Genomic DNA, 13416 nt, shown 5'->3' on the forward strand with positions numbered 1-13416 from the left:
TGGAAGTTAGATCATTGTTGAAGTGGCTGAAGACATTTCCTACAGGAACCCCTCAACATCCGAGGATCATAGGAACAGGCCATTTAGCTCCTCGAACCATTTTCGACATTCAACAAGATCATGGCTGATCTGCAACCTTACTCCATAGGCCTTTGCCCTATATCCCTGAATACCTTTGGATAAGAAAAATCTAATGATTTCAGATTTAAAATTAGCAATTGATCTAACTTTAATTGCCATTTATGGAAGAGAGCTCAAAACTTCTATCACCTGTTGCAGGTAAAAGTATTCCCTTATTTCACTCCTAAAAGATCTGACTCTTAATATGTTTATAACACTCCTTAGTCCTGGACTCTCCAACCAGTGGAAATAGTTTCTATCTACCCTATGTGTTCTTCTCAATAGCTTGAAAACTTTGATCAAATCATCCCTTAACCTTCTAAATTCCAGGACATACAACCCTAGTTTGTATAATCCCTCCTTGTAATTTAATCCTTGGTGTACAAATATCATTCTGGTAAATTTATGCTGCACCCCCTCCAAGGCCAAAATATCATTCCAAAGGTGTGGTCCCCAGAACTGATCATAGTACCCCAGGTGTGTTCTAACCAGGACTTTGTATAGCTAAAGCATAACTTCTGTGCCCTTGTATTCTATTCCCCTAAATATAAAGGCCAACGTGCCATTAGTCTTTTTGATTATTTTCTGTACTTTTCCATGACATTTTAATGATCTATGTACTTGGACCCTCAAGTCTCTTTGGACCTTCGCTAATTCTAGCATTTCAACCTTTAGAAGATATCCTGCTCTATCCTTTTTAGCATCCAACGTGGATGACCACACATTTGCTTACACTGAACTCCATATGTCATGGTTTTGCCCATTGAATTAATCTATTCATATCTCCAGTAATTTTAAGCTTCCATATAACCTGCCTACAATGTCACCTATTTTTGCATCATTTGCAAATTTGGTTATGTGTGTTCTATTCTGGAAAGAAAGTAGCTGAAGGATAGTACTGGACCCAATCTTTCTTCAGTCATGCATTTATTTACAGAGTGAAACATTATAATCATACATTTCCTAATTCAAAAAAACAGTTTCAATAAGTGTCTCTTTATATGTGCTCAAGTGAAACCCAAATTAATGCCCTCCACTGGCATATAATTTTTTTCCTATATTATTCGTTCCTGGGATGTGGGGTTCGCTGGCTCGGCCGGCATTTATTGCCCATCCCTAATTGTCCTTGAGAAGGTGGTGGTGAGCTGCCTTCTTGAACCGCTGTAGTCCATGTAGGGTAGGTACACCCACATTATTTATATGGCTACTCCAGTTCAGTTTCTGATCAATGGTAACCCCCAAGTTTTTGATAGTGGGAAATTCAGCGATCGTAATGCCATTGAATGTCAAGGAGAGATGGTTAGATTCTCTCTTGTTGGAGATGATCATTGCCTGGTACTTGTGTGGTGCAAATGTTACTTGCCACTTATCAGCCCAAGCCTGGATATTGTCCAGGTCTTGCTGCATTTCTACACGGACTGCTTCAGTATCCGAGGAATCGCGAATGGTGCTGAACATTGTGCAATCATCAGCGAACATCTGACCTTATGATTGAAGGAAGTTCATTGATGAAGCAGCTGAAGATGGTTGGGCCTAGGACACGACCTGAGGAACTCCTACAGTGATGTCCTGGAGTTGAGATGATTGACCTCCAACAACCACAACCATCTTCTTTTAGCCAGGTACAACTCCAACCAGCGGAGAATTTTCCCCCTGATTCCCATCGACTCCAGTTTTGCTAGGGCTCCATGATGCCATACTTGGTCAAATGCTGCCTTGATGTCAAGGGCAGTCACTCTCACCTCACCTCTTGAGTTCATCTCTTTTGGCCATGTTTGAACCAAGACTATAATGAGCTCAGGAGCAGAGTGGCCCTGGCGGAACCCAAACTGAGCGTCACTGAGCAGGTTATTGCTAAGCAAGTGCTGCTTGATAGCACTGTCGATAGCACACCTTCCATCACTTTACTGTTGATTGAGAGTAGACTGATGGGGGGTTAATTGGCTGGATCCTGCTTTTTGTATACAGGACATACATGGGCAATTTTCCACGTTGCTGGGTAGATGCCAGTGTTGTAGCTGTACTGGAACAGCTTGGCTCGGGGTGCGGCAAGTCTGGAGCATGGGTCTTCAGTACTATTGCAGATCGTTGTCAGGACCCATAGCCTTTGCAGTATCCAGTGCCTTCAGCCATTTTTTGATACCACGTGCAGTGAATTGAATTGGCTGAAGACTGGCATCTGTGATGCTGTGGACTTCAGGAGGAGGCCAAGATGATCATCAACTTGGCACTTCTGGCTAAAGATTGTTGCAAATGCTTCTGTCTTATCTTTTGCACTGATGTGCTGGGCTCCCCCATCATTGAGGATGGGGGTATTTGTAGAGCCACCTCCTCCAGTTATTTGTTTAATTGTCCACCACCATTCATGGCTGGATGTGGCAGGACTGCAGAGCTTAGATCTGATCCATTGATTATGGGATCGCTTAGCTCTATCGCATGCCGCTTACGCTGTTTGGCACGCAAGTAATCCTGGGTTGTAGCTTCACCAGGTCGGCACCTCATTTTGAGGTATACCTGGTGCTGCTCCTGGCATTCCCTCCTGAACTCTTCATTGAACCAGGGTTGGTCCCCCAGCTTGGTGGTAATGGTAGAGTGGAGGATATGCCAGGCCATGAGGTTGCAGATTGTGGTTGAGTACAATTCTGCTGCTGCTGCTGGCCCACAGCACCTCATGGATACCCCGATTTGAGTTGCTAGATCTGTTCAAAATCTATCCCATTTAACATGGTGGCAGTGCCGCACAACACGATGGTGGTGGGGGGTGGGGGGGTGCGGGTATCCTCAATTTGAAGGCAGGACTTTGTGTCCACAAGGTCTGTGCTGTGGTTACTCCTACCAATACAGTCATGGACAGATGCATCTGCAGCAGGCAAATTGGTGAGGTTGAGGTCAAGTATATTTTCCCCTCATCACCTGCCACAGACCCAGTCTAGCAGCTATGTCCTTTAGGACTCAGCCAGTAGTGGTGCTACCAAGCCACTCTTGGTGATGGACATTGAAGTCCCCCACCCAGAGTACATTCTGCACCCTTGCCACCCACAGTGCTGCCTAACATGGAGGAATACTGACTCATCAGCTGAGGGAGGGCCATAGGTGGTAATAGCAGGAGGTTTCCTTGTCATTTTCGTCCCCCCACCCAGAGTACATTCTGTGCCCTTGCCAACCACAATGCTTCCACCAAGTGGTGTTCACCATGGGCGGGCGCGGCAGTGGGTGGTTTCCTTGCCCATGTTTGGCTTGCTGCAGTCGATGTTGAGAACTCCTAGGACAACCTTCTCCCAACTGTATACCACTGTGTCTTCACCTCTGCTGGGTCTGTCCTGCCAATGGTTCAGGATATCCTTGGGGATGATTTTGGTAGTGTCTGGACATTGTCTGTAAGGTATGATTCAGTGAGTATGACTATGTCAGGTTGTTGCTTCTCTCCCAACTTTGGCACAAGCCCCCAGATGTTAGTAAGGAGGACTTTGCAGGGTTGACAGGGCTGGGTTTGCCATGGTCATTTTTGGTGTCAAGGTCAATGCTAGGTGGTCTGTCCAGTTTCATTCCTTTTTGGCTTTGTTGCAGTTTGATACCACTGTGTGGTTTGCTAGGCCATTTGAGAGTCAACCACATTATTGTGAGTCTGGAGTCACATGTACGTCAGACCAGGAAAGGATGCCATATTTCTTTCTTTAAAGGGCATTAGTAAACTAGATGGGTTTTCAACAATCATCAATGGATTCATTAGCTTTGTAATTACAGATTTTTATTAGTTGAATTTAAATCCTACATTCTGCTGTAATGGGATTCGAACCCATTTCCCCAGAACAATACCTTGGGTCTCTAGGTTACTAGTCTAGCAACAACACCACTATGCCACCACCTTCCTCGCTGTCTCTAATAGGCCCCACTCTTCTTCTTACTATTTACCTGCTGGTGGAAGCTCTTTTGTTTCCCTTTTATGTTGACTGCCATTCTATTCTCATATTCTTTTTTTGCCGGTCTTATTTTCCTCTTCACCTTCCCTCTCAGCTTATGGTATGTGCCCTAGTTCTCACTTAAAGAGTTCACCTGACATGCATCATACACCCTCTTTTTTGTTTCATCATCATTTCTACCTCCCTTGTCAATCAAAGAGCCCTGTTCTTGGTTCCCCTACAGTTCAACTTTGTTGGAATGCTCTGAGCCAGTACCTGAAGCATCTCTTCCTTAAAGATAACCCATTCCGATACAGCTCTTCCTGCCAGTCTTTGGTTCCATTCTACCATGGCTAAGATCCCTTCTCATTGCATTGAAATTAGTCCTATTTCAATGTAGACATTCTACATTATTTGGTTCCTTGCTCTTCTGCATTACTTGTCTAAACCTTATGATACAATAGTAACCCTTACCCAAGTGCTCCCCCACAGATACTTGGTCCACAAAAGCAAAATGCAACAGATATGGATGGCACAGTGGTTAGTACCACAGCCTCACAGCTCCAGTGACCTGGGTTTGGTTCTGGGCACAGCCTGTGTGGAGTTTTCAAGTTCTCCTGGTGACCATGTGAGTTTCCACCAGGTGCTCCAGTTTCCTCCCAAAGACTTGTCAATTGATAGGTAAATTGGCCATTGTAAATTGCCCCTAGTGTAGGTAGGAGAATTGTGGTAGGGGGTATGGGATTCATGTAGCATTAGTATAAATGGGTGGTTGATGGTCAGCACAGACTTGGTGGGCCTAAGGGCCTGTTTCAGTGCTGTATCTCTGTATGAGATGCTGGAAATTTGGAAGATAAACAAGAAATGCTGGAAATACTCAGCAAGTCTGGCAGCATTTATGGAGAGAGAAGCAGAGATAACATTCTGATGAGGGGTCACTGATCTGAAACATTAACTCTGATTCTCTCTCCACAGATGCTGCCAGACCTGTTGAGTATTTCCAGCATTTCTTGTTTTTATGCCTCTTTTATCATTGGGCAAAGTACATATTGATCAAGGAAGTTCTCCTGAACATATTTTAGGAATTCTTCCCCCTCCTTACCCTTTACTCTAAAATTATTCCAATCTATATTTGGTTAATTAAAGTCTCCCAATATCACCACTCTATAGTTCTTGCACGTGTCTGAATACCTCTACTAGCATGGTCATACAGCTTTTGCTCCTCAACTCTAACCAAATGGATTCTGTCCTTGCCCATTTAAGGACATCCTTCCTTTCCAACACTACAATGCCTTCCATAATCAGGACCACCATCCCATCTCCCTTTTTTCCTTCACTATCTTTAATGAACACTTTATATTCTTGTATATTAAGCACCCAGTCCACACCATTTTAAGCCACGATACCATTATTATTACTGCATTATATTCTCACACTTTTGTGCTTGTAGCTCACCAGCCTTATTCACCACACTTCATGCATTTACACACATGCATTGTAATCCTGTCTTTACTTTCCTTGTAGAACTTTTCAGTCCACTCCCATCTAATATGGAACTACTCTCTTTTCTAATACTGTCTAACACTCTCACCCTGACCCCACCTAATACTTTGCTATTTCCTACTCTAGTTCTATCTGTCTCTTCCAGTTCTCTGTACACCTTGGTATTCCTCACTTGTATTATCTTCTGATTCCCACATCCCTGCAAAGTTAGTTTAAACCCTCCCCAAAAGCACTAGCAAATTGCCCTGCAATGAAATTTGTCCCAGCTCTGTTCAGGTGCAATCCGACCGGCCTGTACAGGTCCCACCCTCTCTAGAACTAGTCCCAGTGCCCCAGGAATCTAAAGCCCTCCCTCCTGCACCATTTTCCAGCCATGCATTCATCTGCATTATCCTCCTATTTCTATCCTCACTTGCTCGTGGTACTGGGAGTAATCTGGAGGTTACTACTTTTGAGGCCCTGCTTGCTGATTTCTTACCCAGCTCACTAAACTCTTTCTGCAGGATTATATCCCTCTTCCTACCTATGTCATTGGCACCAATATGGACCGCGTCTTCTGGCTGTTCATCCTCTCCCCTCAGGGTCCTCTGTAGCCGATCAATTACATCCTTGACCTGGCACCAGAGAGGCAACACACCACCCTGGATTCACCTTGATGACCACAAAACACCTGTTGGTTCCCCTGACTATTGAATACATTACATCATCCATGGCTTTTTTTTTGACAAGAAAACTGCTTGTCCCTCTGGGGTATAAACTGGTTCTGTATCACACTTAATTCTTTTTTTGAACACCTCTCACTGATCTTCTGTCATTTTCCCCATTAAGAGATTTGCCCAGTTTGCTGTGACAGTCTCTGTCTCATTGCATTGAAGTCAGCCTTAGCTGAATCTAGACTCTCAGTAGCTATTTCTTGTTGCTCCCTTTTAAACACTATGATGAATTCAATCATATTTTAATCACTCTTTGATAAATATTCCACACTGTTAGGCTGTTAGATTCAGTAATAAGTCATGAGCTATGTTTAACTAAAATGGCATGCTCCCTGTTACGACCAGGTGAGAAAGGTGTCTAGGGGTCCTTCTTAGCCTTCACCTGCTCTTACCGTAACAGAGTTTAATTTCTAAAACAATGTGCTTTTAGCTCCCCCTTGGTGAATCTTTGTTCACTGCTTTCCATTTATAAAGCAAAGAAACCAGCACAAATAAGATTTCTTAGGTTTAAAGAAGAAAAGTTGAAATTTATTAAACTTAAACTCTAATTCGGATACATGACACACCCACGCTAGCATCCATACGTGTTACACACATGCAAATAGAGACAGAAAAGACCATAAGTAAAATAAAGTGGAAACGTTTGAGGCAATATTTGAAGCGTTTTTGTTATGGTTCTTCGAGCTCACTGTAGAGTCCTTGCTTGTAGGTAGATTTTGCTTTTCGTTGGGGCCCAGTATTCTTCTTAAACCTTGCTCGCTGTAGGAGACTTTTCTGTCTTGTGGTTCATGTGTCTTCAGTGGATTCAGAGGCTTGTGAGAAAGAGATGGGAGCAAACAGTACAGGAGAAAACAGACACTCTCAGTTCAAACTGTTTGTACAATTCAGAAAAATCCAGGTTGCTAAGCAGGTTAGTCATGTGACTAACTTGTCTGACCATGTCTTGGATTGTATCATTTTAGCTGTCTCTGGATTGCTCCTCTTACACACAATACCTGGTAATCAAGGTCCATTGTGAGTTGAATAGGTGAGGGAATGGTCCTTTGTCCTTCCAAGCACCGTCCGTTAATATGCAAATGTCTTTTCCAGCCACGGCCGATCTGTTTAACAAATCCTTTCTTCCTCCAGTAAGAGTTTAAAAACAATGTTCGCGACAAAATTAATGTGCCTCATTCTTGGCAGGTGGGGGACTTGCAAAGAATATTCTGGGCACACCCAAGAAACACGTGCTAGTATGCTGGTCCCAAGCTGTGTGAAAGTTAAAATCCCCCATTACAACTACTCTACCTTTCCGAAATGATTGCTTACTCTCTGTATTTATACAATCTACCACTTGACAGCTGCTATAAGGGGGGCTATATACTACTCCCACTAGAGTCCTAAAACCTTTGCTACTTCTTAATTTAACACATAAAGCTGAATTTTATCAGCCCTTGAGGGATGGGCAGGGAGGCATGGGGGAACGAATAAGATAGTGAGGGAAGGTGTGAGAGGGGTGGGCGGTGGTTGGAGTCCCCATTGCCTTCCTGACGCCATTCAATTTAGTCAGGGGCAGGGAACGCCAAGGGCGGCCTTCCTGCCCAGTGGCCAACTGAGTCCCTTAAGTGGCCAATTACCAACAGGAGATCACTCAGTAAAACCAGACAGCCTCTCTATAGGCTGGTGGGGCTGGGGGTGGGGGAGGGGCCTGCCTATTTCGGCAATCTGTGGTTCATGGAGGGCCCCCAGCGGCAAAGGCCCCCTGTGCCAACACCCACCCCTCCCACCACCTCCCTCGCCGGAGCCTGCTTGACTTGTCCTGATGAGCTCGCCTCCACTTATCTCCTCTCCAAAATGCCAGCGTTGCTGTGGGTCCTGGGCCTCCAACAGTCCCTCCAGTGGCCACTGCTTCCGGTGGCACTGCTGGGACTGCTGAGCTGCTGGCCCTCTGATCAGCTGACAGCTCGGAGGTGGGATCCCCATCTTAAAGGGATGGAGACACTAGTGCCATGCAGTTAATTACTTGTGCAGTAAAATGCAGCTAGCGGTCCCCAAAATGGCCGAGGTGGGGTTCCCCTTGCGTTTCTGGCCTGGCATCAGGACCCCCACTGGCTGCCTAAAATCTAGTGGGAAAAGTCTTCACTGCCTGCTTAACTCTCGTTACATCGTCTTTTATTATTGAAATGATTTCATACTCAATCTTGAAGACTACTCATCGCTCCTCTACCATTTTCCCTATCTTTCCTGCAGACCTTAAAGCTGGTAAACCTAGTTCCCAGTTCTGACCATCTTGCAGCCATGTCTCTGTGATGGCCACCATGTCATACCCTCCAAATTGAATTTGCATCTGCAGTTCACACAGTGTTTTCCTTATACTCCGTGTGCTTGTATAAAGAATGCTTACTAAGGCCACAAACCCTTTCCTAACCTTCCAATCTAATATTTTACTCACATTTTTTTTATTTCTCTCTCCTGATTTAACTGCTTTACATCTTTTAGAGTTCTCTTTATCTGCAGTACCTGAAGCACAATTTCTGACTGTTACTCTACTCTCTTCCTCTTCATTTTGTTTCATACTATTACTTAAATACTTTTTCCACCTAATCTCTCCCCAGCATTTACTAGTTTAAGGTTCTTGTGGCTGACCTATTTATTCTTTCCACTCAGACTCTTGTCCCACCCTGTGTTAGGTGAAGCCTGTCCCAATGGTACAGTTCCTTTCTGTCCCAGTACTGATCAGTGTCCCACAAAATAGAATCCCTCTTTTCTTGTGGCTCTGACGACTGGACTCTTCACAATCACAGCTATCTTTTGTGTTATATATAACTTTAGCCAGTAAACGGCTTTCCCTTTGACCTTCATCGATTTCGTGAAGGCTCCTTGATACCATAGTCAAATGTTACCTTGATACCGATGGCGGTTACTTTCAGCTCTGTTTGTATAACGAATGCTTATTTAAATGCTTCAATGTGAATATAATACTGGAACAATTTAGCTCAGGGATCAGCTGACACATATGTGCAGGTCTTTAGCATGAGCATGTCTTTACTTGTACAGCCAGGATGCTGTCCGTAAACTTAACTGTGTCCACTACACTCAGACAATGTGGAATCAACTGAATTGGCTGGATGTTGACATCTGTAATGGAAAGGACCTTGAGAGGAGGCCGAATATGATCATTCACATGGCAATTTTGGTTGAAGGCACTTGGTTAAGACCAAAAATCTGTAAAGAGGTGGATTACATTGTAATGGCTGAATTGCACCTCCCCCAGGGCCTCTATTGATGACTGTGCCAAAGTTCACATGGCAAAAGTGCAGTTCCTTCATTATCAAGGCAATGGTCAACACCCTGTTGTTACGACCAGGTGAGAAAGAGATCTAGGGATTCCTTCTCAGCCTTTTCCTGGTTTGGCTGCAACAGGGTGCAATTTTTAAAACACCGTGTTTTTAGCTCCCCCTTCAGTGAATCCTTGTTCACTGCTCTTCAATTGTAAGGCAAAGAAATCAACCAGACAGGTTTTCTTAGATTTAAACAAGAAAGATGGATGTTTATTAACCTTAAAACTCTAACTCGGTTAAAACGACTACAAATCTGCGACGCAACCACGCTAGCATGCATACGCAATATACGCATGCACAGATAGAGACAGAAAAGTAGAAAGAATAAACGGGAAAAGTTTGAAGCAAAAGCTGGGGTTTATTTACTGTACTTTGAGTTTGACCTAGAGTCTTTGATTACAGTTATCTTGCCATTTCGCTGGGGGCCAGTGGACGCTTTCAAACTTGTTTTGATGTAGGAGCCTTCTCTCTTAAGGTTTAAGTATCTTCAGTGGATCTGGAGATTCATGAGAGAGAGAGAGCTAACCAGGAAAGAGGCTCTCTTCTTCCAAGTTCAGTTGTAATCTGATCCAAAACTGTGCTGTGAGCAGTTCAAACAAAACCTGGGCCAGCAGGTTAGTCATGTGACGAGCTGTTTTAACAAACTCCTGTGTTTGTGGCTTCTCCGTCTTAGCAGAGACCCTGGAATGCTGGCTTCCTTAGACATTCAATATCTGGTGATCAAAATCTATTTGGGTTCTACTGTCTCCAGGCACTGTCTCTTAGTATGCAAATGTTTTCCAGACTCTGCTGATCTCTTTAAACAAGTCATCTCTTCCTTCCAACAACAGTTTAAAATTAATGTGCATATGAAACAATTAATATGCCTCATTCTTGGCATGTGGGGTCTTCATGACACTCTCAATAACTGGGAAATAATGCTGTATTGGTTATATGACTAAATCCAGAGGCCTGAACTAATAATCCAGGAGAGCATGAACTCAAATTCCATTTAGTGGAACAGAAATCAGTTTTAAACAATATGGAAATAAAAAGCTGGTATCAGTAAAAGCGAAGCTGTTGGATTGTCATGAAAAGCTAACTATTTTATTCTTGTCTTTCAGGGAAATAAACCTGCCATCCTTTCCAGGTCTGGCTTTTATGTGACTCCAGTCCCACACTAATGTGGTTGACAACTTCCTTCTGAAGCGGTCCAGCAGGCTACTCAGTTGTATCAAGTTGTTATTGAAGATAAGTAGGGATAGGTAATAATTACCAATCTTGCCAGTGATGACCATATTGTGAAAGTACATTATTTTTTAAAAAATCATTGGAACACAACTAGGACACATGTCTGCCAATGTGTTTGGAAAGTGGTGGATAGGGAATGGGTGCTGGGTTCTGTTCTGTAGTCCCCTTTGTAAAGGAGACATGACATTTAAAAATAAAATTGGAAATCCTTTCCTTCAGGGTGCAAGCTAGAATTCCCTCCCCCCAGGTGAGCACCAATTCCACTGTTTGGCAGGTAGGTATGCATGATCTCATCAAGTGTGTCTCTACTGATTCTACACTGGGTTTCTTTGAGGGCCAGAGATGTGGCACCTCCTGACCCCAACTCCAGGCTTGTTCCCTCTTATACTAGTCACTTTTTTTGAAGTAAGCACAGGTTATACTCCTAACAAGCCATCCCACAATCCCATGCATATCCGGGGCCCAACGTAATTTCTAACTCTTCTGTTGCAGCCTCGCCAGTGTTATGGCAGTTGTGTGCCGGCAAGATTGTAGATTTTCAATCTCCATGTGATTTTATGTAAGTACAAGTGAACAGATCTGCGCCAAAGTATATGACTGTATAACTGAGAGAATTTAGATATGGCATGTATACCTTTGTATGTACAAACGTGCATGATTTAACATGTGAATAACTGTAATCATGAGATTGTGTATGTTAATAACTTTGCAGTAGTATATCATTGAAACATTATTTGCTTCTTCTTTGCAGGTTTGGGAGAAAGTTAGTTCTGCTTGGAAATCTGGCTGTACAAACTGAGTTCAGCTTACTTCAAGCATTCTCTCCAAACTGGGAAATATTCTGCATTCTTAATTTCCTTGTGGGTCTTGGACAGATTTCAAACTATGTGGCTGCCTTTGTTCTTGGTAAGTATCTACACTATTCAGTAATTTATTAACCTTTTTCTCATTACTTTTAATGATTCTGTCACTCTCAGTGTGACACTAAGTTCTGGTGATTCCATAATAAAAGCGAAATACTGCGGATGCTGGAAATCTGAAATAAAAATAAGAAATGCTGGAACCACTCAGCAGGTCTGGCAGCATCTGTGGAAAGAGAAGCAGAGTTAATGTTTCGGGTCAGTGACCCTTCATCGGAACCCCTTCCAACGTTAACTCTGCTTCTCTTTCCACAGATGCTGCCAGACCTGCTGAGTGGTTCCAGCATTTCTTGTTTTTATTTCTGGTGATTCCACGTTGGCCCTGAAGACTGGCAGAAAAGCCATGGAATTGTGAGGCTGCTTTTTCTTCCAATCTCTTTCTGTGGAAAGATGGTCATAAAACTTCTGAGATGTGGCAGGCAGCAAGAATGTTCCTGCTGGATGTGTGAACCAGAGGATTACTGAATTGCAGAAAAACAGCAGAAAAATTAAAATATGAGCTACAAAATTTAGTATGGCAAAAGAAAACCACAAAAAGAATTCTAAGTATTACAAACCAGACACCTGAAAATCCTTGGCCCTTCTGCTGCCCGTGCCGTACCTCTGGCATGAATGAGTGTAAGGACATAAACTAGGATGGGGGATAGTTACACTGGGTCCTGTCCAAGAAAACTACTTTCCAAGCATTTTGTTCATGTCTTGTGAATACTTGGAAAAAGTAGCTATTCAGGACGTTTACTGCTTTGTGCTCATGCTTCTTTTCATGTCCATTAATCTTGCACATTTTTTTGACTGCCCTCTGGTGGTTATGGAAATCACTCTTTCTTGTTATCGTCAGGTCAGATGCCAAATTTTTTCCAGGTCTCTGTTTGTGCCTTTCATCACCCTTTTTACGTTTCTCTGCATTTTCGATTATTCATTGCAGTGCACTTCCTTTTCATCCATCCTGTAGGATTTGTACAAGCATTTTTCCTCTTTATTTAATGTTAAATTCCACTGTTAATCCATTTCACGTTGTATTTGTTTCATCTGAACTAATTGCTTGTGGAAATGGATTTATCAGGCGGAATTTAGGATTATCTTTTTCACATTCTGCCCGACTTCCAGTGAAACGTTGTTGAACAACCGCTCTCATTTTATTTGCTTTAATTGTCCCCTCATTTCATGGAATTTGACTTGTAAAGCTCCTGCTATTCAGTATTTCTAAATCTCAGGCTGGCCTAGATTTTTATTTAGATTAAAGGGCGAGAATGGAGGCTGGCAGTTATTTAAACCTACCCCTTGGGTTGGTGTGCGGCTCTCCAGATGCGAATCTGGCAAGTTCAAAGTTTAAAAGGCTCGGCCAAAAGCCAAAAAGGCAAACTGCCCAAGAAATTAATGGCCAGGTAAGTGTCTTACTGAGTTTTTTGTCAGCTTGTTAGGGGCCAGTTTTGAATTTTCTTTGTCAGGCTTTGGGATCCACACAAGGTCTGAACCACGACAGGGAGGAAGAGGCGTAAACACACTGGGAGGCCAGTCTGAATGGTTGGACAGCAGCAAGAGGCACCATGAAAGAGGGAAGATTCAGAAAAAGCCTTCATCCAGAGGCAACCAGCTGTGCAGAGTCAGGAGAGTTATTTGTAATATCTCTTCACTATTGACAAGGGCATTTTGGTGGTGAGGAGCAGTGACTTTGAGTGGGGAGTGATTGGGTTACTCGGCTTCTGGGCCT

The 13416-nt window shown here is 43.3% G+C and overlaps 1 protein-coding gene across 1 annotated transcript in view; it reads left to right on the forward strand.

The window, feature by feature from the left end:
* LOC137375641 (organic cation/carnitine transporter 2-like) overlaps positions 1-11346 on the forward strand; it is a 41961-nt gene extending 30615 nt beyond the window's left edge. The window contains exons 2-3 of the mRNA XM_068043024.1: positions 10659-10799; positions 11278-11346. Coding sequence (XP_067899125.1) covers positions 10659-10666 — 8 coding nt within the window. The 3' untranslated portion in view covers positions 10667-10799; positions 11278-11346. The remainder of the gene's footprint in view (positions 1-10658; positions 10800-11277) is intronic.
* The last annotated feature ends 2070 nt before the right edge of the window (positions 11347-13416 follow it).

This window comes from Heterodontus francisci, chromosome 12 (assembly GCF_036365525.1).
Source record: "Heterodontus francisci isolate sHetFra1 chromosome 12, sHetFra1.hap1, whole genome shotgun sequence".
Lineage (NCBI taxonomy): Eukaryota > Metazoa > Chordata > Chondrichthyes > Heterodontiformes > Heterodontidae > Heterodontus > Heterodontus francisci.